General features: G+C 49.7%; 1 protein-coding gene across 5 annotated transcripts in view; it reads right to left on the bottom strand.

The window, feature by feature from the left end:
- The window catches only part of TTLL11 (tubulin tyrosine ligase like 11), a 214,465-nt gene that overhangs the window by 121,807 nt on the left and 68,305 nt on the right, over positions 1-24,353 (bottom strand). For all 5 annotated transcript variants that reach the window (XM_058672145.1, XM_058672147.1, XM_058672148.1 and 2 more), the window contains exons 4-6: positions 15,308-15,883; positions 5,320-5,415; positions 4,404-4,519 (exon numbers count right to left, since the gene is read on the bottom strand). In XM_058672145.1, the coding sequence (XP_058528128.1) occupies positions 4,404-4,519; positions 5,320-5,415; positions 15,308-15,883 (788 nt within the window). The remainder of the gene's footprint in view (positions 1-4,403; positions 4,520-5,319; positions 5,416-15,307; positions 15,884-24,353) is intronic.

Here is a 24,353-nt window from a genome sequence, read left to right as displayed (position 1 = left end):
AAGCCAAGCTCTGACTGCCCAAATGTAGATGCCAGCGGCATGGCAAAGTGGAGAGAGTGCTAGGCCAATCCCCACTCAGCCCTGCTGGGCTCCGTCACTTGAAACAAGCTAAGAGCCTTCCTCTGGCTGCTTCCTTTCCCATGATACAGTAGGCCAAAGCCAGACTCACCTGTGGCAGACCTCAGAGAAGCAGCCAGATGAACTGGCCAGTTGGTGGCCTTAAGAGCCAGTGTGTGTCCAACTCACTTAGGTTCCGGGAGACCCCTCCCATGTACATGGCCACCATGACAGGCCAGTCAAGGCCGTGCCCTTGATTTCTGTGATGCAGACAACAACCAAGAACAAAGCAACTTGGCCAAGCTCACTGTGCAAAGCTCAGAGTCAAGGGACTTGAACCAAGATCCGTCAGATCCCACAATCAGGGCCCCACCAGGATGTACGCTGCTGTTTTCTCAGGCAGGCTTGGGAGGGGAATTCTCCAACTGTGGAGCTGGTTAGCACATGAATCCTAAGAACTATGCTCTTGCTGCAAAAGGAGACAGTAGTCTTAAAGTAAGGGTTCCAGAAACTTCTTAGAGCACAAAAGACTCATTCCTCTCCAGCAAACTCAAATAGCAAGTGCCAAAGTATAGAAACAGAATGTTGTGGCACCTCTCTGATTTCCACCCAAATGGCCATCCACTGGGGAATTGATACTGAACCAGGATTAGGTCTATATGGTGAAATATTAGTCTGCGACGTGGACGAGCCTTAAGGACATTACGCTAAGTCTGAAACACCTATCAGACACCAGGCTATATATCACAGATTTCTATTAACATTATGTTTCCAGAATGGGCAAGCCCACAGAGACTGAGACAGAAAGCAAACTGGTAGTAGCTGGGGCCAGGGAAGGGAGGAGGAGCAACTGTTTACTGGCTATGGGTTTCCTTCTGGAGCCACAAAGTGTTTGGAGCTGAAGGGGGTGAGGGTTGCCCAGCATTGCCACTCCACTATAGACCACTGATTTGTACAGAGCTCAGCGGTTAGTTTCACTGTATTTCAACTTTATGTTAATGCAGGTGTTGTTTCTAGAATCTTGTCCCATTAGCTTCTCCCTCCCATGTCCTGACAGTGCTCCACAACACCCTTGTGAGAATCAAGAGTCATTAGATACTATGAAATGTCACCACTGGTAAGTTCGTTCTCACATGATAGCTGTTTATTTCCTTCATGGGTCAAAGGTGGCTCTTCCTAACCTTAAACTACAGGTGAAGCCAGCTCCAGTGCCCATTCTGGTCCACAGCAGTCTCAGAGCTTTGGTTTCAGAAAATGTCACTGGCTTCAAATTCGACATTCTAACTATACCAGGAGAGAGACTAACAACCATGCAGTATTTGTTGTCTGTTTCATGTCCAGAAGACAATTTTTACTGTTGAGGAGGAAACTGTTATTAAGTGCCTATTGTATAACTTTTTCTCATCCTTTATGTGTTATTATACCTATTTAATAGAAAAATAAACAGAAGCTCAATATAGTTGTACACAACATTCCCAAGGTCAGGATTTGAATCTCAAGTTTCTTCAGTTCAAGAAAACGATATCAAGGCAGACATCATTAGGGTCAAGTTCCTCCCTCCATGTGGAAGGTGCATCCAGTCCCACCCCAACAAGGACCTCATGAGGGACCCTTCAGACACCCTTTGGCTAAAGCATTAAAGAAAGACAAGGATTGCACGTTTGAAAAAGCTCCAATTGTGTGCACATGAGAAACTCTGATTTCCGAAGCTGACTGCCGGTCTTGACTCCAACACTTTACCCAGGGGCAGTCCTTGGGGTCTAAGACTGGGTCTGCTCGGATTCAGCACAAAAACACACTGCATGTATAGGTCTGATGCTTTGCCAGGTCATTTCTACTCCATGGAGTCAAGAATGACTTCAACCCGCTCTTCATGGAGAAGTTTCCACGATGATGATCACCATCCCTTACGTATAAACACATTTTTACCAGCTTACTAAGTACTTTCATACATAATCATTGCTGCTGGGTTTAAAAGGCAAAAAAAGAAGTGAAATGAAGAGAAAATATCAGTAAGTGGCATTTAGCTAAGAACACACAGACTTGCATTGCAGGCTAAGAAAAGGGGGAGAGGAAAGGGATTTTATATTAGAATTGAAGCTGAGCTCTTCACGTTCTGAATATTCCTGGTTATCAATTTTAAAAAGTCCATGCTTTTTACATTTAAAGTTGAGGGGCTGCTACTTGTGACTTGGTAAGTCATAAAATGCCTCTTCTACCCTTCTCCATCGATGGTCCTGGGCCCCTCTGCTATTAAATTTTACATCCACATCTCAGATGGGTTACACATGTGCATGGAGAGCAAAACAGTCAAAATAAGAAGGGTTTTTTTTTTTTTTGCAGCAATACCATCACATGTGAAAACGCCGTGCCTTTCTTCCACCTCTTCATGTATTGGTGGCAGCACTTAAGAAAGCTCAAGCCACAGCATGGCCTTGAACTTTTTGTCTCCGCCAAAGAAACCAGAACGTCAATATGAAAAGGTCTAGCTAAAGTCTCTGGATCATCGTACAGCCACCAAAATTCTCCCCATGGCGCCACCCAGTCTCCAAGGCCTCATCACTGCTGAGACCAACGACTGCTAGTAGGATTGAACTTCACTGCAATGAACTGAAGAATCACAATGACTCTGTTGTTTTCCCTTAGGGATGACACAAAGATGCATATACTGCAAACAATTCATGAAATGTGGAATAAAAACATAAGCTTGGGGCTGGGGTGATGGCGCAGTGATATCTGATGCTGATATCCCATAGCAGAATGCCATTTCGAGTCCCAGCTACTGCACTTTCAACCCACTCCCCCACCAACACGCCTGGGAAAACAGTGGAAGGCAGACTGAGTACTTGGGTCCTTGGCTCACAGATGGAGTTTCAGGTTTTGCCTTTCCAGTCAATAAGTCTTTAAAAACCAACAAAAGTTTATTTTGGTGCAAAATTTTTGAAACCCATACAGATGACATAGAAAGTTTGTGGAAATAAGCACTATGAAAAGTTAAGCATGGATTTCAAACCTTGCATCCAAACACTTCTCTTTCAATTCTGTTTCTGCCACAAGCTTTCTGACCTCCTCTCGTGCTTCTAGGCTGCCCTGGTGTTTGGGTCACTCACAGGATGACCTGGACATGCTAACACTTTGTGGGAGGAAACGGAAGCCACACCTGGCAGAACTGTCTTCCAGGAGCACAGGTGGTCAGCAACAGTGAAGAAACCTCTTGAGACAGGCCTCAATGCAGCAGGTGCTGCCAAGGCTGACTTAAAACCTGACAAACCCAGACAAATCCTGATTCAGGGTCAGCTCACCTGTGGGGTGGAGCCCCCCTGGGGAGGCTGAACCACCACTGCAGCCAGGCCTCCAGCCCAGGCCAGTTAAAAATCAATGCCTTTGGAAATGGAGGCCCCAGCACTGGTATGTTCTTAAAGCTCCCCAGGTGGTCCTAACTGAAGTCATTCCCAGCTGGTAAAAGCAAAACCAAAACCAAACAAGACAAAAACTTGCTTGTGAAAGTCGACTTCCTCCCAGTCTAGAACCCTAGCGAACCAGAATTTCAGAGTCTGGGAGTGTGGGGGTTGATCTGCTTTGTCAAGTGTACCAGAAGAGTTATTTGCAATGCCTGATTTTTCGCCTAAAACACAGACGTCATGATATTTACTCAACGCTTACTGGGTGAAGACCAAAGATTTGGTTAAAAAAAAAAAAAAAAAAGAAGAAGAAGAACAGAACACCCAAGTGACATGTCCTTCATTGCTGGGACAATTCCCTGGGCTGGGGCATGGAACAAGACGCACCCAAACCAGCAGCGCCTCACCAGCATCCTTGGTGGCTGGAAGCAAGGAGAATTCAAACCACAGTAAACAGAACTGCCAGAGATTCACTCAATTGCCTCACTTGCAGATTTGGAAACTAAAAGCTTGCGTTGCAAGATGCAAGGAGCAAGGAGAAAAAACAAAGCAGCCCTTACCATGACCATGTCGTGTCTCAGGCCCCATGGTGCTCTCCTCATGCATTTTGTGTACTCCTCCGAGGCCTCACAGATCGCAGAGCGGGCAGGGAAGAACCCACCACTGAGGGAAGGTGGGTTCTTACATCAGATTTCCCCCCTCAGGCTAATCATCTCCTAGGAGTACATCACCTGACCTCCATTTGTTAGGCGGACTCCTGATTTTGAGTCACTCGTTGAGAAGGGCCTGATATTCATCATCTGAAAATACACTGGATGACCGCACATAGCCTTACATCTCATATGTATCAATACCAACAGGCTCCAAGAGCTGAACTGACCTGCTCAGGTGCACGGCTGGTTGGGAGGCGCACTGGATGGGCGCCAGCACCCTGCAGATACTTACTGATTGTCTGTCTTCTTCTTGAGGGGGTCCATGAGGCGCAGCGTGTCTCTGATCACGGCCACCTTTACTTCCTCGTCGACGACACTGGGGACATTCTCAAACACCCCTGGAGAGAGCTGGAAGAGGAGTCCTGTGTTATGGCGGTGGGGGGTGAGGGGGACCTTGTGTGGGGCCACACGGCCAGCAGCACCCAGTTCTCCAGCCAGCAGAAGTGGTTGCTCGGTGAGGAGTTGGCCTGTGCTAATTTACACAAGAGATCTGTGAAACCCTCCCTTTAGAACCCCATTAAACGTAAACACCCTCTCCTAAGTCCACAAAGCACACCAAGAGGGAAAACAGACCGTGCTTTTCAGATTACCAAAACTGTGTGCACTTGTTGCAGAAAGTCTGTAACTACGGAAAGGGGTTAAGAGAATTAAAAGCCAAATGATCCCCTCAAAAACTTCAATAGTATTTAGCGTCTTTCCTTCTAGCTTTTAAATGCATTTTGGAGATGGGAGGGGAAAAAAAAAAGCACCTAACCACTATTAAATATATATTTATCTTAGTGATTCAAACATGTCGACATGGCTAAATCATATTCATAGAATTTCAATTAGTTCATCTCCTGAGGCTAACTAATTAGTTCGTGTCAGAACTGATGGGAAGGCTCAGGTGCTTCCGAGTTTCCAGACCTTAAAAATGGGAAGAACAGCATGCTGGGAAATTCCCATAGGTCAGATGGGTCTTGTATTAATAGACTGTGTTCAGAGCACATGTGCACATGCACACACACATGGAAACAAGTTAACTGGAACAAAACTTTGCTGTGAAAATGTGGGTAACACCGAATCTTCCTTGGCCAGGCGAGTGGTCCGAGCGGGAGGATGCGGAGTGACAGGGCAGCAGTGGCCAGCACGAGGTTCGCAGTACTCACTTCTTGCTCATGCTCGATTCTCATGCTGGGGTTGGCGTTGACTTCAAGCAGCACGGGCTTCAGGTTTTTCATTAACAGAATGTCAAAGCCCAGGATCTGCACGGGACACACATGATGCAGAGTTACTCCCTCGGGTCACCGTTTCTTTTCAGGAATTGTGGTTGGTTCTTTAGGGTCACTAAAGTGAATAGAAACTCATACTGGGTCCCTGACCTTGGCCTCGACCCCTGTCCTCTTTTGTTTTGTCCAAAGCCCCTGCTGCTCTGGGTGTGCTTGGCAGAACATTTTATAGGAACCTCAGCGAGGGGCTGAGTTTCCACAGTGTATTTCAGAGTCATCTGTGCTTTCACAGGCGTTAGGTTTTTTTGTTTTATTATGTTAAGGGTCCACAGTTGTCTGTCAATTTCCACCTCTGCCTCCTTATCTGCTTGTTCTATTAAGCTGCTTTGTAGCCAGCCAGATCTCTGGAAGCCATAGGCTGGCCGCCTTAATCTAGAGTGTACACCAGCAGCACATAAGGAACCCTTACAGAACCACCACGTCCCCAACCCACCCCAAAGGGGTCACAAGCTCTCCGGGTGAAACTCAGGCCAAGGGAATAAAGAAAACCCAAACCACACCCCTGCAAGTGACTTTGCTGGATCCTATTAGTGAAGCAGAAGGAAGCATGTGATAGATACCTGCCCGGCACCAATGACTGTGCAACGTGACTACTCTTCACACTCTTGTGTGACCATCATGACTGTGGGTTGGAAGGAGAGGTGAAACCTAATCTCAGAAAGGCCAGTGGACTACGCAGCTGGATGGTGATAGAGCTGATTTCACACCCAAGAAGGATTGACCACCATACACATGTGATCTGGGACAAGATGAATATGCAAGGACTTTTGTTCGAAGACCATGGGTGAAATGTATCATGGCCACAAGACAGCCTTCAATGGAGCATGGAGCCCTTCTGAGCACAGAATCCTGTGGATGACTGCTAAGGTCACATGCCTGTGACCTGGCCCTGCCACTCCTGGGACTCACACCAGCACCAGCTGCTAGGCACCTGTCCTCGAATCTGGAGCCCTGCTTTGGCTAAGCATGTCCTTTTTCCTGCTGGCCTGCCTGGCTTCCTTCAGTTCCTTCCTGGCCCTACGACAGGAGCTGGGATCTCCTAGTTTCTGCCTGGAACACCTTCACCCACCCCGGACCAGGCTTCTCTTTATGGATTCAGGCTCAGGCGCCAAGGGTTTTGGGTTCTCGGAAGGACTCTCATTATCTTTAGAGGAGTGATAATGTGGAAAGAGGCTGCCATAACTGATAAAACCCCTTCAAAGTCTCCAAAAATGATGTGAATAATAAAAAAAGGAAAAAGAAGATAAGAGAGGAAGAAGCCGCTCATCTGCAGACTCCAGAAGAAAGGACGAGAGAAATCGTGGCTCTGTCAAAGACCCGCCAGCTAGATGATCATTATTTAACTGTGGCTTCATCCTTACTAATGAAATTGGAGCCCTGAATGGCCATGTCAGGGAGTGATTCGAGATGAGGTCATTTTTCAAGGAAGAACAGTAAGATGAAAAGTTGCAAAAAGTCAGCCCTCAACTCTATTTTTCTTCCCGTGGTCAGGAACAGAAAGGAATGGAAAGTTGGTAGAGAGGGTGACATGCATTACAGATCTGCTTAATAATATATGACCTAGGGAGATGAGCAATGAGGCCCGCCCGGTACCATGGTGACATCATCCATCTAACTTGGGAGCTCGCCGGAGCATGTGCTGGTGGCGAGGCCTCAGCCCTCAGTTGCTCATCCTCACTCAGCAACTCTCACTTGGTGCCGCAGCTCGGAAGCTTGCACTGGTACTTCCTCAGCCTGGCAGCTGCCTCCCCCAAGCCTGTCCAACCTCCACGCACGCCCTGCAAAGTGCCCTGTGGCCCGGAATCTGCCTGGTCTGCACACCAGCTTGATTTCCTATACTTGCTACTGCAACACACCTTGGGTTCCAGTTATGTGGAACTCTTAACGGTTCTGGGATGCTGTGCTGCTTTCTCTGCCTTTTCTCCACCCCCTGCCTGGCAGGCAATGCCTACTTTCTCAGATGTCAGTTGAGCACCTGCTAACTTAGCAGGCACCACTCTAGCCACTGGGGATAAAAGTAGTGAACCACCTAGATCTTCTGCCCCTTTGGGGCTCCTATTTAGAAGGGAAAGAGACCTTGAGTAAGTTAATCATTAAAGCAAGGCAAGAGTGTGGGGGTGGTATTGTTGTATAGTGGGGAAAGCTGCTTCCTGTTATGCCAGCATCTCATGTGGGCACCAGTTGAAAGTCTTGGCTGCTTTACTTCTGATCTAGATTCCTGTTTGTGTGCCTGGGATGGCAGCAGAGGATGGCCCAAGTGTTTGGGTTCCTGACCTCACATGGGAGACACAGAAGAAGCTCCAGCTTGTTGTCTAGCCCAGCCCTGGTTGTTGCTGCCATTTGGGGAGTGAACCAGTGAATGGAATATTTCTCTCTCTCTCTCTCTCTCTGCGTTTTTCAAATAAATTTATTTTATATAAAAAAGAATGCAGAGTGCGATACCGAGGGTGTCTCAGTGCAGGTGGCCTTTCCCATTCCAATGCCTTCTGACATTATTCTTTGTTCTTCTAAGCAAACGGTGTTTTTTTTTTCCCTTTGAGCTGCTTTTAGCACCTGCGGGGTGTGTGTGTGTGTGTGTGTGTGTGTGTGTGAACATTTGTATGTGTGCCCACCTTACTTGGAGTTGGTTTTGTCTGGTTTTGTTTAGCTTCTTGGATAGTGCTTTTATCATTTTTACCAAACCTGGACCTTTTTTTCTTACTACCAAATTTGGGCCATTATTTGTTCAAATATTTTTCTGTACCTTCCTTCTCTTTTCTGTACCAGGACTCCACTTATACACAGGCTAGCCCACTAGGAAATTGCATCCGAGGCTACTAAGAATTTGCAGGAAATTTTCCCCTGTGATTTTTCTGCTGTTTGTTGAATTATGGATAAATTTGAGTTCACACTGGTGACTTTAATGTGTTATTAATTCCACCTAATGACATTTTCATTTTTTTTTTTGCTAGTCTTCACTTGGTTCTAAGAGCTTCCATTCCTCTTTTTAGAAAGCTCAGATTTTCCTTTAGATTCTTCCACATTTATAAAAGCTGCTTTTAACATCCTTTCCCTGCTAGTTCTTCATTTCTAAGATTTCTGAGTCTGTCTCCATTGAATGGCCTTCCTTCTGGCATAGGCTACTTCTTTCTACTTTGGGTAACGGTTAGTGACTTCAGAGTAAATTGAATGCTAGACATTGTGATGTTCAAAACCAAGTACCTGGATTTTGTCTGCCTTTTTAAGTGTTGGATTTTCTTTTGGCAATCAAGTAATTTGCAGATTTGGTTTGCTACCTGGTCCAGACCCTGTTGTGGAAGGTTCACCAGGATGGTTCTAGGGTGAGCCTGGTCCTGCGGGAAATTCGACCCCACACATTGGGGCAGAACTTCTTTTATGCCTTGATATCCACCTTGCTCTGTGAGCCCCTTACTAGTTTCAGATCATTCTTTGCTTGGATTTGGGTGTTTGCACACCACATGTACATGGCCTGAGGCTCAGGGTGGGGACAGGGGACTTTTTTCCTAGTCAGCATCTCCCTGTCTAGAACTCTGCCCTACAACATGTGACCAATTTTGCCTTCTTGAACAGTGACCTCCAGCTCTGCGATTCATCAAGGTGATTGGTCTCTGTCAAGGCTCTCTCTTCCTGTGTCCATGATCTGGAAATTTCCCCCAGACACAAGCACAGAACTCTGTTTTCCCTGTGCCTGTTTCCCAGGGATCACAGTGCTGAGCTGTGGTCTCCCAAACACTTACGTTGTAGACACATACACACCTGTTTCTCATAGCCTAGCTGTTTGCAGAAGGAGGTGAAGTTCACTCCTCGTCACCCCGGCACGACCAGAAGCAAATATCTTAGGAGGGGACATATGAATGGGGAAGGAATGAAGTGAGAGAATGGGTCCTTTCTGAAGAACTAGGAAACAGCATTTCAGGAAAAAGGAACAGCAAGAACAAGAGCAATTTTTGAAGAATAGCAGGAAGTAAGGAAGACAGAGTGGTAGGGGATGAGGTCAGATAGGCAGAACAGGGGGCAAAGTCATGTAGCACCTTGTAAACCATAAGAAGGAGCTGGGATTTTAAGTTCAATTTTTTAAAAAGTCATTGGAGTGGGCCTGTGTAGGGGTGCGATGGGTTAAACCACCACCTGTGACACCAGAATCCCATACTGGAGCACCAGTTTGAGTCTAAGCTCCTGGCTGATCTGCCTGGGAAAGCAGCAGCAGGTGGCTCAATGCTTGGGTCCCTGTCACCCATGTATGAGACTTTTGATTCTGGTCTCCTGGCTTTAGCCTGGCCCAGTCCTAGCTGTTGTAGCCATTTGGAGAGTGAGCCAGTGGATAGAAGATCTTTCTCTCTCTCTCTCTCTCTCTCTCTCTCTCTCTCTCTCTCTCTGAATGTGTGTGGGGGGGCTGTCATTTGTCATTCTACCTTTTAAAAGAAATAGCTTTTAAAAAGTCATTAGAGGATTTAAATAGAGTAAGTAATTTGACTCAACTTGTGTTTCAAAAGTATCCCTTTGGCTACAGCCAGAAAAAGGCTTTCAACAGCAATGGTGGAGAGCTGAACATCAATTAAGGGGCCATTGCTAAAGTCCAAGTGCAAAATGAGCAGAATCGGTTAGAAGTTGGATATATTTGAAAGTCCTTTTGTAGAGATGTTGTGGATTGAACATGGGGAGAAGGAGATGAGAAAAATAAGGATGACTCCAGGTTTTGGTCTAAGTAACTGAGTGAGTGCTGTTTATTTGCTGAAACAAGAAAGGCCATGGAGTATTTGGTTTTGTTTATTTTTGGTTGTTGTTGTTACTATAATGAAATATTAGGGGCAGGCTACTTTATAGAGAAAACAGGTTTATTCTCGCTTGAGACTAGAAGTGCAATACCTAGAGGCCTTGTGGTGGGGGCACTTCCTGCTGGCAGGGTCTGAAGGGAGCAGAGAGCATTGCACAGCAGGAGACAGAGAGTATGCATGTCTGTGTGTGTCTGGTTTTTTTCCTCTTTTTGAAGCCATCAGAATTAAGTAACAAGGGCTGCCCTCCAAAGATGTGATCTAATCCAGCCACTTTCCAATGCTACCTGTGAACACTCCAGGATGATCAAGTGTCTACCTTCCTCATTCTACTAACACAAAGCAGGATTAAACTTCCTGCATGAATTCTGGGGTTGAACCAGGTACAAACCATAGCAGAATCAGGGTGGAATTGGGATGGAAGTCAAGAATTTGATTCTAGACTTGCCAAGTGCCTGATGCCTACCATGCATACAAGATTGAATTGCACACTGGGATTTACCTGTCTGGAGCCTGAGACATGGTCAAGAACAGAGATATAAATTGAACAGTGAGCAGCTTTAAGCTGAAACTTAAAACCATAGGTCTGAGTAACTGGTTGGATGCTATTCACTGACACAGGAAAGGCCATGGCCGACCAAGTCAGCTTTATCTTGGAAATACTTGAGGTAGACAATAAATTAAAGAGGTTATCAGCTATGGGGAGCCAGGAAAGCTCTCCCTGTGGGTCTCCAGCTGGGGAGGTAGAGGCAGGACTAGGCGCCCCTTGTTTTTTTCTACAGATAAATTTGCCTTCACGCCCCAGGCACCAACTCGTGTTTGGGCAGGTAAGTTAATCGCCCTTTTTCTGTCCTCTCCCATCATCCTGTATCTGCCCTTTCCCAGGATTAGGATTTCTGTATGTTGGTCTTCCGCACTAAAGTAGGCAGCCCTTACAGGCAAAGACCTTGTGTTATCATAAGCACCTGCTCCCAACTGGCTCAGGGCTTGTCTCAGGGAATGTGAGAGTCCAAAGATAGATAAAAACAGAACTACTCGAAGTCTCCAAGGAAGACCTCCCAGGGAAGGCAGAACTTGAGCAGCACCATGGAAGACAGTGACCTTCCAAAAGCAGTGAGAAGGAGGGAGAGCTTGCCAGGCTGGCCAACCAGAGATGAATTCAGCCGCAGCACCAGGAGAGCATAAGTGATGTCTGAGAGACAGCATTGGATTGGTTTTATAGGCCTGGAGGGCTCAGACAGGAGAAAAGAAAGTTAACTTGGACAATTTAAATGTGTCCATTTCAGGATGGGCTCTGTGACTAAGCTGACTTTCGGGATTCTGAATTCCATGTGAAGAGTGCCCACTCTTGAGTCCTGCCTCTGCTTCTGGTCCAGCTCCCTGTTAATGTGCACCTTAGGAGGCAGAAGATGACGCTTCAAGTAGTTGGATCCTATAACTTCAAGGCTGTCTCTTATAGACAGGACTGGGAATGGCTGTTACAGATAACAACCAATGTTATATTAAGTCCGAAACTGAAGCTAAACAAGGCCAACTCTCCAAGTTCACAAGCTAGAGTTGCTGGCAGGGGTAGCTAGGGTTAGCTGAGAACAGGCATGGCCACAAACAAACCCCTTAACTGCCACCCTGCTCCTTGGCCTCATCCTTCTGGAGTGTCTGGGCTGGAAGGAAAAAACAAGGTAAAAAACAAACAAAAAACCGACCAAAGAGGAGAAGCACATTAGGGTGTAGGAAATCTGTCTCTCCAGACACTTGAAGGAAAAGGCCACGGAGAGAATGAGACACAGGAATTAACAGGAGAATCCAGGCCAAGCGATGGAATGTTCCAGAAGGCTGCGCTGGAATCCTTGACTCCGTGCATGTGTATTTCTGCCCCATGACTCAACAATGCACAGATGGACCTTGCTGTTTTAGCCAGGGTCACACCACTGCCCCCAGGAAGACTGACAGGAGGGTATGTTGCCAGGGCTGCTGTGGGAGCAATGACAGGGGACAGGCTGAAATGACAAGGTGGCCATGTTCCCAGGCAACAGATTACAGGATGGCTTGCCCACAGCCTGGGCCATACCAGCAGCTGCTCCAAGCCTTTCCAGTTTCCCAAGCAGTCATTGTGGCTGAGAGGGGTCGCAGTCATATGGGTAAGAGAAATGTTATTTTGTTGGCTAGTGATTAAGCTCTGGAATGCTGCATGTTGGCCTGGTCATGGCTCAAAGTGAGAGGATCTCTGGGGAAAAGAAATAATTTCTTATGATGTCCACAGGATCCTTTAATTTGTCCTATAATCTTTGTCTCATTTGAGTTGGACAACAACCCTGGCAAGTGGGGGAAGAAAGAGAGGCACAGAGAAGCTCAGTGACTTAGGCCAGGTCACACAGCAAATCAATGACAAAACGATACTGTGTTCCTGAATGGCTGGATGCCATATCAGTTCAGGTACTCCAGACCCAAGCTCACAAAATGTTCTAACAGTGACCAAATGGAGAAACAGAAGACACCAAGGAGGAAAGGGTGATCCTTCCTCTGTCCGTCCCTGTTTAACTGAACTCACAGCAAAACAAGTTCCAAATGTCTCGTCTGCGATTCCTCGCCACACTGCCCTTGCCTGCACTGAACTCTTTCTCAAAAGGCAGCTAGTGAAGGGAGTGTGGGTGACCGATGGAGAAAGAAGCTGAGGCTCCGGGTGGCGAACACACACCCGCCTGAGGTCCAGCAGATGGAGGGAGGAGGCGCTCCTGCTTGCACTGACCTGCAGCGCCATGCCCTCATCCTCACCCCAGGGGTTGAAGCATCTAGAGCCGCCAAGTGGCAGAAACGCTCACCAGACTGTGGCTACGCTGGCTGGATGTCATCTGTCTAAACAAGTGGTTCCAGCTCTGTCTACGTTGGTTCCATTCAGATGGCTGCCCCAGGCAGGCCTGTCCATAGGAAGACAAGCAGCAAAGTGCTCACCCTGGCCATCCACCCTGCCATTCTGGCTATGCCAGGGCCCTGTGGCTTGGCTGTGCCTGCCATGCCACACGACAGTCCTGGAATAACCATCACCACGGTCAAGCAGATGTGACAACACATTCCTCCAGGATGGCTATGGATGTGTCCACGTTGCAATCCTCTCCTTTGCCCTAACATTTTTTTAAATATTTATTTGAAAAGCAGAGAGATCTGGGGCCGGGGAGGGGAGAGAGAGAGAGAGAGAGAGAGAGAGAGAGAGAGAGAGAGAGAGAGAGAGAGATGAGAGGAAGCAGGGGAGGGAGAGAGAAACTGAGAGATTCCATTTGTTGGTTCATTCCCCGACCCCAAATGCCTGCTGGCTGGGGCTGTGTGCTGGGCTCACTGCTGGCAGGGGCCGTGTGCTGGGCTCACTGCTGGCTGGGGCCGTGTGCTGGGCTCACTGCTGGCAGGGGCCGTGTGCTGGGCTCACTGCTGGCAGGGGCCGTGTGCTGGGCTCACTGCTGGCTGGGGCCGTGTGCTGGGCTCACTGCTGGCTGGGGCCGTGTGCTGGGCTCACTGCTGGCTGGGGCTGTGCTGGGGTCACTGCTGGCTGGGGCCGTGTGCTGGGCTCACTGCTGGCAGGGCCGTGCTGGGCTCACTGCTGGCAGGGTTGTGCTGGGCTCACTGCTGGCTGGGGCCGTGCTGGGGTCACTGCTGGCAGGGTTGTGCTGGGCTCACTGCTGGCAGGGTTGTGCTGGGCTCACTGCTGGCAGGGTTGTGCTGGGCTCACTGCTGGCAGGGTTGTGCTGGGCTCACTGCTGGCAGGGTTGTGCTGGGCTCACTGCTGGGTGCTAAGAACCCAGCTGAGTCTCACATGTGGATGCCTCAGCCTAGTCCTTGACTGTCACCTGTTACCGCCCAGGGTCTACATTAGCAGGTCACTGGTCTCAGAAGTGGGACTGGGTACTGACCCAGGCACCCAGTGTGGGATGCAGGCACACTTACCGGTGCTTGCACTGCTAGGTCACATGCCTGCCTCTTTGCAAACTTTCCAGTGCTCTGGGTCAGGACTTGCTTCCTCTTGTACCACACCTCTTAAGTTCTGCCCACTTAGACTTCCTAACATCTTTTAAAAAACATTTATCTCAATCTTTTAAAATGTAGAGTGACAGGAAGAAAGGGAGAGAGATCATTTTTCTGCTGGTACACTCCCGATAGCCACCACAGCCAGATCCGGTCCAGGCTGAATCCAGCAGCCAGGAACCCCACCCAAGCACATCAACTTCCACAAAATAACCTTTCAGATGCATTGGAGAAAGTTCTGGAGCCACTCTTCCTGGCTTCTCCTGACACCCTCCTTCATTGGGTGGCCAACCAGTGTGTGCCTACCAAGTGCCTGAACCCCTCAGCCACCACCACACCAAACTTACAGCTAAGGGACCCTCCTTCCTCCCGGTCCCTGGCTCATGGCTGACCCTCTGTTAGCCAGCCCAATGGATGGCTTCAGCGCTGGACTCAGTTTGTATCTCCCACAACCTGTCCCTACCTATCTTCCCACCTCGTCTTCCCTCCCCGGCATCATCCCCTCCCTCCAACCACCCGAGCCCTTATAGTACCTCCAACACACACCACTTCCTTTTCTCCTTCCAGGGTGAAAGCCAGCTGAATGGCCTATCGGCTGGAGTCTTTCCTGGCCACCTGTGCCTCCCAGAGGTGCTAGTTGGGTCCAGTCATACAGGCCCCAGCATGTGTCCTCACCCACACCATCACTCATGGTACTCCACCATAGTGACTTTTCAAGTGATGAGTCTCCTGTCACAGACTCAGGGACCTGACTTGCTTAGTGGCTCTCTAGTGCCTAGAATAGAGCCTGATCCCTGACTGATAAGCAAGTGGTATGAACTGTTAAATAAATGAATGAATGGCCCTCTGTTTTACATACTTCATTAAGCTCCTAGAAGAAGCCTCAAAAGCAAGTATTATCAGTCATATTTTAGCATAACAGAAGGAAAACCCAGAGTTGGAAGGCAGGGGCCCAGGTTTTACACCTAAACCCATACCAGTAACTGCCCCTTTTCCTACCCTATGGCCATCCCAGTCCCAGCACTGGGCCAGGCAGCCCCCACCAGTCCTGCTAAGCTGAGGCGCTGGGTGACTGTGGCTGTTACCTGGAAGCAGGTAGGGCCAGGCTTCCCTGTGGGGATGTCGGACTGGTAGAAGACTTTGAGCTGTGGAATCAGTGCGATAACGGTCTTGATTACCAGGGAGATGATGTCAGACCAGACCTTCTTGATGTCGACACCTTTGGAAGACAACCTGCAGAGGATGCTGGAGAAAGTCCTCTTGCTGCCCGTGCTCACACTGTCCGAGTGGATAAACTTGCCGCTGTGGATGTTCAGCGAGTAGTTGGTGAGGTGCATGAAGACATGGTGCAGGTTTTGGGAGCTGGGCTCCTGGTAGGGCTCCGTGCAGAACCGCGAGAGGCCATCTTTGGCTATGTAAATCTCCAAGGGGTCCAGGGACTTGAGCAGGACGTACAGGCGGATATCGAACTTGAGCTTGTCAATGAGAAGGGGTTTGCACATGTACTCCTGGATCACCGCAGGCCGGCTCTGCAAGGTCCCCAACAGGCGGGAGTCGCCGAGGTCTCTGAAGAGGTAGATGCCATCACCCTGACAGCCGCTATCAGGTTTCACAATAAAAGTGGGCTTCCAGGCGGGGTTCCCTTCTTTCACCATTCGCACCTGGAGCAGGGACACGAAAGTAAATGGTTTTAGAACCACAGCCTCTGGTCCACTGGAACCCCAGCATGGAGTCAGGGTGGGGTGGCAGGGGCGCCAGAGAACCTGAACAAATGTTTGGTGGACAAGGTGACAGAAGGATCGCTGTCTGTCTGGGTGCTCTCTGGAGGGACAAATGCCATGGGTGCTGAGATGGTGACATCATAACAGGTGCCACAGCGAACGGGAGAGTGCTGCCTACTGGCTGTCACACCTGTCATGAGGGTGTGAGGCTGGGTTTGCCAGTAATAAGCTAAAACCTCAAATCGCAACAATGCAGAAAAGAAGAAGGGTGATCCGATGCCATGGAGGAGTGCCCACAGTGTGCCCGTATCATGCTGGGTTAACAGCACGTGTCTTGTCTAACCCTCATGAAAAACTGGTTGCTTCCTTCTCATTCTATAGGGAATGGAGAGGGTGCGGCAGGTGTTAAGAGGGTGGATATGGCAGTCAGATGCCCAGGGTCAGATCCTGGGCCTGGTGCCTCACATTGTAGGGCAACTCAAGTCATCTGTGCCTCCCACCACTGTGAAACAGGGGTAAGATGGTTCCAGGGATGCAACAGAGAACACACACAAAGGGCCAAGCACTCAGACTCTGACATGGAAAAGAAAGCCAGAAGTTTCAGTACGGACATTTTTTAAAGATTTATTTATTTGAAAGCAGAATGACACAGAGAAGGGGAGGCAGCAAGAAACAGACAGAAATCTTCCATTTGCTGGTTCACTCCCTGAACAGCCACAATGACCAGGGCTGGGCCAGACCAAAGCCAGGGGGCAGGAACTCTAGCTTGGTGTTCCACACAGGTGCCCGGGACCCAGACACTCGGACCTTCTGCTGTTGCTCTCCCAGCGCCTTGGCAGGGAGTTGGATTGGAAAGGGAGCAGCCGGGCTCCAGGCAGGACTCCCTTATGGAATGCTAGTATCGCAACAGGTGGCTTAACTTGCTCCACCATTAACCCTGGCCCTGCTATTGCTATTTTTAAAAGATGGCCAACTTAGGATTGGAGTCTTCTAGAGCAATGATTCTTTTAAAAAGTTTTCTTTCTTTCGATTTATTTGAAAAGCAGAGTTTCACAGAGAAAAAAGGAGAAATAAAAATCTTTCAGTTGCTGGTTCATTCCCCAAATGCCCACATTGTGATCAGAGCTGGGTCAGGAGCTTCATCTGTGTTTCCCGTGGGGATGCAGGGGCCCAAACACCTGGGCCATACTTTGCTGTTTCCTAAGGCCATTAGCAGGAAGCTGAATCAGAAGTAGAGAATACTGAACTCCATGTCACAGGCAGCAGCTTAACACTCTCTATCAAATGCCAGCCCCCTCGGCCAATAGTTCCGGAGCCTCAGCATCTTCCTCTATAATACCACATCATTCTTTTATAAATACGACATACAAACCCCACCCCCACCAGGTCATTATAAAGATGAAAGAAACTAAAATGTTGCAAGGGCTGAGCCAAATGCCAACCACAGAGCTGACACGTGGGAAATGTGTGGTTTACGATTTACATCATCAGGTTCACCTGGCTGGCCTGGCCCATCCTTCAGTCTGTTGAGATCTTTATGAAACTGGATTCCATGGCATTTGCCTGCCTCTCAGCTCCAGGTCAGCAGGACACGCCCATTATCGTCTGGCCACGTGGCTGGACCAGAAGGCTGATGTGCACCTGCAGCTGTGCACAATTCACAGTGCTCATTTCCCCCAGTACCATCATTTGATTGTGGCCTCCAAATGCGTTTAAGATATTTGGAGGTGAGGCTTTGAGGAGATGATGGGAAGTAGATGATGGGGGTGGGGGCATTGTTACTGCACCAGTCTGAGTCCTGACTACTCCATTTCCCACCCCATTCCCCATCCAGCTCCCTGCTAATGGGCCTGGGAAGGCAGTGGAAGATGACCCAAGTGCTTGGGCCCTGCACCCACATGAGGGATCTGGAAGAAGTTCCTGGCTCCTGGCTCTGGTCTGGCCCAGCCTCAGTTGCTGCTGCTGTAGCTATTTGAAGAATGAACCAGCCAATGGGAGGCCTTCTCTGCCTCTCCTTCTCACTCTCTGACTCTGCCTTCCAAATACATGAATACATCTCTTTAAAAGGAAAAAAAAAGATGTAGAGAGGTCTTGAGGGCGGGGTCCCCACACAATGGTCCCAAGGCTTCCTCAGAGGCAAAGGAGAGCTGACTCCTCTCACCACGTGACCCCTCTGTTGGGTTAGAGGGCAGCAAAGAGACCCTCAGTGGAGGGTGGTGGCATCTGCATCCTGGACTTCCTGGCCCTCATAACTGCAAGAGATACAGTTTTTGTCTAGAACAGACCCAGTCCCAGGTATTTTGTCATTGCCTCAGAAAGTGGACAAAAGTTGCCCTAGGACACGTGAGAGATGCTTTGCGCAGCTCTGAAGAATAAACAGAAGGAGCAAACCTAAGGAGGAAGCCCCCTCCTCTGCAGGGCCTGAAGCCCCCTTCTGGACTCCGCAGCTGACGGCAGGCCTGGCAGAGGGAGTCCATGGCTGAAGGCACGCCTGGCAGCAGGACTCTGGCTTGTCCCTGAGCGGAAGCCTCAGCAGCCCTCTTCTGGTGCCAGTTAAGCCTGACCTGGGACACAAGCGCCCTGGCCTGTACTTAACTCTTGGACCAGCCCGTATTTCTAAGTGAAGTGTTTGCCGATTCCCTGGGTGCTTGTAGGAGATCTTTAACAATGGAGAAATACTTAGAGCCTTAATAATGGTCCACATCAATTGTTTCCCCCGTCAGCAGGATTTGAGATGGGCACTTCACGGGAGATCAATGTGAGCCTCCCAGGGCCTTCCACCGAGCTTTTTACAACTGCGACCTTGATGCTCATGTAGTTATTTAATATTCATCCGACGCGTTCACGCACGTGGCCCTTTACGGTAAACATGAGCTGGCTGGACCAATGACTTTCACAGATCAAGAAGTGTGCCATGTCAGTTGCGCTGAGGGGTAGTTTGCTCCTCTGGAAAGCAAGCTCTTTCTATGCCAAAGATACTAATAATTCAATATATTATCAGGAGCAATATGTTCGCCTTCAGATTCAGTGTATGTGCCTTAAATAAATTACACTCCGTGGTCAATAGTTTCTTGTCAGTCATCGCATTACTGAATATTTCGTCTGCTCCTTGCCAGGGTACTCCCTACAAATCAAGATTATTAATACTAATGGAAACCACTGCATTTTGGGAGCTGAAAGGATCCTAGGAGACCAACATCTTCCAATCCTCTCATGGTTTAAAAGGAACCCGAGACCTGAGCAATTGCTGTGACACGCCTGCAGGTGGGACAGGTAGAATATTTGGCTGGAGGGCTGACCCAGGGTGACCTGTGGCTTCTTGACCCCACCTCAGATTCACTGTGTCCTATTATTATTATTATTATTATTATTATTATTATTCTAATCCCTAGAGACATACAATGAAAGCTCTTGCTTCCCAGATTACTACAGGGAAGGTTGTCTCCGGGTACCATATGATGTTGCCTAGCTGAACTGCAGCATCACGCTAACCAACGAGCTTGGTCCCCGAGCATGGCCGTCCTGAGGCAGGAGTCACAGGGCCCTGAGCTGGCCAGGGCTGACTATCCCAGGTTCAGATTTTCTGCCTGGGTTACCGGCTTGGGAAATTAAGATGCTCCTCTGCAGGGAAGCCTCATGCGTGGTTGGTTAGAATGCGGTTCCACAGCCACTTGAGTCATTTCTGGAAAAAGACTTTTCAGAAATCCCATTCCAGGCAGGCACCTCAGAGGTTTTCTTCAAGGGAGACCCTCCAATGATCAACGGATTCTTAGCTAGCAGTCAGGGGCCAGCATAAAAACAGTCAACAGACCCCCAACCCCAGAGATTCTGAGAAGAGGCCCAGGCACAGGCATTGGGTGACTTCTGATGTGTGTTCTGTCTGAATTTCGCGGACTAATGTGCATGAGACACTAATGCAATCCGACACCCTCAGAGCGGATGTGGTGCTGGGCATGGGCTGCAGCCCATCGGATCTCTAGTCTTACCCAGACCCTCTGCAGGAGGTGAATTCCGTTATCTCGAAACTGTATACCTAGATGGCTGAAGGAGATACACGGGGAAGGAGTAACCTCATTACTTGGCAGTACTATAAGGGATGGTGAAAAATTTTGTGCGTCTTTTACTGCCCCCTAGTGGCTGTGTGGGGAATGCTGCGAACCCCAACATTTCTAAGACCCCTGTAAGTAAGAAGCACCAGCACAAACAGAACATGTTTCAGCCTTAACAAAAGAAGGAGATTCTGGGACAGGCTGCAACAGGGATGGACCATGAGGGCCTTGCAGTAAGTGAACTAAACTGGACTCATAAAATAAATATTACCAAGGGTAGTTAGTTAAAGACAAAAAGGCTGTTTGCCAGAGGCTAATGAGCAATAAAGATTAAAAGTATCTGAAAGGCAGAATTGCAAAGGAAGGAAAGACAGAGGGAGGCAGATCATCCATCCACTGGTTCACTCACCAAATGGCTGCAAGCGTTGGGGCTGGGCCAGGTTAAAGTCAGAAGCCAGGAGCTTCATTCGAGTAACCCACATGGGTGTAGGACCTGAAGCACTTGGGCCATTCTCTGCTGTATTTTCAGGCCCACTAGCAGAGAGCTGGATCTGAAGTGGAGCAGCCAGGACTCAAGCCTGTGCTTATATGGGATGCTGGGCATTGCAGGTGATGGCTTAACTTGCTATGCCACAACGCTGGCCCTGGGAGTTAGCATTTTGATGCAGAGAATGTTTTACTTCTGAAAAAGCTTTTTATAAAGTTCTGGAGATGAATGGCAGTGATGGTTTACATCAATTGAAATGTACTTAATGCAACAGACAGGTAGTGACGTGGGGGGAGGGGGGGCATGTGGCTCCATGGGGATACCACTATGGATAACCACGCCCCATCCTGGAGTGCCCAGGTTCAAGTACAAGCCCTGTTTCTGATTCCTATTGATGTGCACCCTTGGAGGCAGCAGGTGATGGCCCGAGGGCCTGGATCCCTGCTACCTCTTACCCCTCTGGGAGACTCGGGTGGAGTTCCAAACTCCTGCCTTAGCCTGGGCCTGACCGGGTTATTATGAGCACTTGGTGGTGCTGGCGGTGGAGTGATTAAAGATCTTTTCCCATCTCTCCTTGTATTTGTGTGTATATGTGTGTTGGGGGGGAGATTGACTTTTAAGTAAATAATGCTTAAAAAATAATTATGCTGGTAAACTTTGTTAGCTAATATCCTATTACCATTTGCTTATATGAAAAAGACATAGTTCTGGTGTGTTGGGGAAAGTGCTTTCATCTCAGTGTGGTTGGGTCCTTCCTGACTGTGCAGGCTGTGAGGAAGCCACCTGTAAAACAGAGGGGTCACAGCGAGGGCCCTCCCTGCCTCCGCCAGCCAGCAAGCGATGGCGGTGATTTATCCCACACCTCCGCGGGTGAAGGCTGTGTTACACACACGCAGGTGGTATTAATCACGCCGCTGAGTTCATCCTACACTGCTCTGATCGGCGCAGGGGCATGATCTATAAAGGCAGGGGATTTGGCCCGAGATTTACAACACATCTGAGGATGGAAGCTGGGCGCCTGGGAAAAGATGCAAGCTAAAACATTCGGAGGGCGAAACTCGGCAACTGTAATTCGGGGCTGAGCAACCTTATCTATGAGTGGGAGGGGGCTGGTTGAGAGGTGATTTCTGGGGGAATACGTCTTCAGTCCCAGGGGGCGGGGTGGAGAGTGTCCCGCCTGGTTGGAGCAGTCCTCTGTCACTTAAGGAGGCCTTATATCCGGTCTGAGCCACCCAGAGCCTCTGTGTCCCAGGCACAGGCTGCAGATGTCCAAAGGCAGCATGTCCCTGGGAGGGGCTGAGCCTGGCACCCAGGGAAAATGCCTGCGTTCCAGGCAAGTTCAAAAGTATAGACACAGGAGCAGGTGAGGCCTTCAGCGAGAGCACCTGGGGTCGGAGAGCAAGGACAGGAGGGCCGGCCATGGGGCAGAACCAGGACCACAGGTGGAGTGCAGAGGTAGGCGCCCACATGCCACTACAGCATAGTGGGACAGGGGAACCGCAAACACGGGGCACGTGGCCACCACCCTAGGGAAAGCAGCAGAGGCTGTGGGACGGCAGCAGCCAAGACAGCCACACGAGCACCCACATCCTTGGACTGGGGCACTCAGCACTTGTCAGGACCTGCTCTGGGTGTTCTTCATGTGTGACCTGATTCACTCCTCACAATAGCCCCATTTCAAGGATTGGAAGATGAAGCCCCAGAGATGCCCAGTACCTTGCCAGAGGTCTATGTGACCAGTACATGAGAAGGGTCTTGGTGTTCAGTTTAGGGAGTTCGGACAGGGTCCCCAAAGTCACTGGGAGTCTGGCCTGAGGGTGACTCCTGTAGAACACAAGTCTGGGCAGCGGCAGAGCAGACACACTGCAGGCAGAGTGAGGGGTGGGAAGGAGGCCAGCAGGAGACATGGGGAAGGGGGAACTCTGAGAAACAGGTTGGAGATAAAAGTCAGCGGAACTGGGTCACTGGGCGAGAGAGGCGGGAGCGCATAGGACAATGTCTAGGTAGATTACAGACCAGGGGCGGTAGGTGCTCAAGGCGGGTGGGGCAGGTGCGGGAGGCAGAGATGCGGAGAGATGTTGAGAACTTAGACGGCATGCAGCCAGCCAGCATCATGAGGAAACATGCTTGGGGTCTAGGGGAGCCCTGGGGTGGGCAGGCCCCCCAGGGATAGTGGCGGAGGCCCTGGTTACAGGCCAACCCTCTTGGGGAGAGCAGGCAGAGGGGTCAGGGCTCAGCTGGGAAGCCGAGGTGGGGCTGGGCAGGAAAGATCAGCCCTGTGGTCAGGTGTTTGTGCCTGGTCTGCTAGCAATGGGGGTGAAGGGGGTCCCTCCCGCCACGTCTCCAGGCACCCGTGAGAAAGAAAGAGTGGAAGGAGTGAGGAAGCAGTCAGCCAGGACAAGGGGGGAGAGACAAGAGGGAGGGATTCCCTGCAATGGGGTAGTAACGATGGGCCTGGAACAGGGAAGTCAGAGAGAAGTCAGCTGGTGACCCGATAGGTGTGAGCAGGAAGACAGGGGGAGGTGCTGGCTTCAGTCATTACCAGGATTGAAGGTCCTGTCCCCAAGTGTGGGACAGCAGGAAGAGAAGCAGGTGTCCGTGGTGGCAGTGGAGGGGCACAAGGAGGTGTCTGCATCATGCACGGAGTACTGAGTGACCACTGCCGCTCAGCCCAGGCCTGCCTCTACAACCTCACTCCTCAGACCCCGCACGGCTCACAGGGACCTGCTGTGCTGTCCACCAGCTCCCAGGGATGGTTCATGGCCAAACCACCCCAGTCCCAGAGAGAGTGAGAACTGCTTAGGGGCTTGAAACTGAGTCTGGGAATTCCTTGCACTGGAGGAAGGGCATCCAAACAGAGTCTCAGCTCAAGGGTCAGTGGGCGGCCCTGGGCCATGGGGAAAAGCAGATGAGCCTGCCACTGCAGGAGTGGAACCCTGGGAGGTGGGATGGTCCCGATGAAGAAAGTTTAAATGGCACAGGAAACCATTCCTGTTCCATGGCACTACCCATGCGTGCCCTGGGCGGTTGAAAAGAAAGGATTTTGGGTGTCACCCAAAGGGTGCCCTGTCCCCTCCCATGCAACTCTAACTTGTTTCACAGCCTCACTGCCTGCAGGGCCTCCTGCCCCTGTGTCAGGGTCCCTGGGCCTCCATCGGTCTTCTCTCTCTCACCTGGCTGGTCCCTACCCAGCATCTACAGCCCAGTTCTGGGGTTCCCTCAGAGCATGCCTGGTTTGCAGCCCTTACACAGAAAGCTTTTCCTCTGTAGACACCTCCCTGTACGGAACAACCATCCCATACCCCTCATCTTCACAAGCAAACCTTTGAGGCCCAGAGACGAATGCAGGTGTGCAGACAAATGTGTGCATACACACACGCACACTTTGTTGACAGAGGCCAAGGGGTATGGAGACCTGCCCACAGCCAGCCAGAACTATACCCAAACTTTTTTTTTTTACAGATTAATTTATTTAAAAGGCAGCATTACAGGGCAGTGGGGGGGGGGGGGAAGAGGCATATGGAGACACTCTTCCATCTGCTGGTCCATTCCCCAAACAGCTACAACTACCAAGGCAGAGCCAAGAGCCAGGGACTCCATCTGGGACTCCCATGTGAGTACAAGGGTCCAAGCACTTAGGCTACCTTCCTGCTGCATTAGCAATTTCCTAGGTGCATTAGCAGAGAGCTGGATGCAAAGTGGAACAGCTGGGATGTAAACCAATGCTCATCTGAGGTTCTGGTGTCAAAGGCCACTGCATCATGACGCCCACCCCAATCCAAAGTTCCTTCTCCCATAATTAACTTGGGCAGAAGAAGACCTTGGGGTGAGCAGTCACCTCATTCCAAGCAGCAATACATGTTTGGTGCCATTA

Source organism: Ochotona princeps, chromosome 14 (assembly GCF_030435755.1).
Source record: "Ochotona princeps isolate mOchPri1 chromosome 14, mOchPri1.hap1, whole genome shotgun sequence".
Lineage (NCBI taxonomy): Eukaryota > Metazoa > Chordata > Mammalia > Lagomorpha > Ochotonidae > Ochotona > Ochotona princeps.
This window is presented reverse-complemented; position numbering and strand designations above follow the sequence as displayed.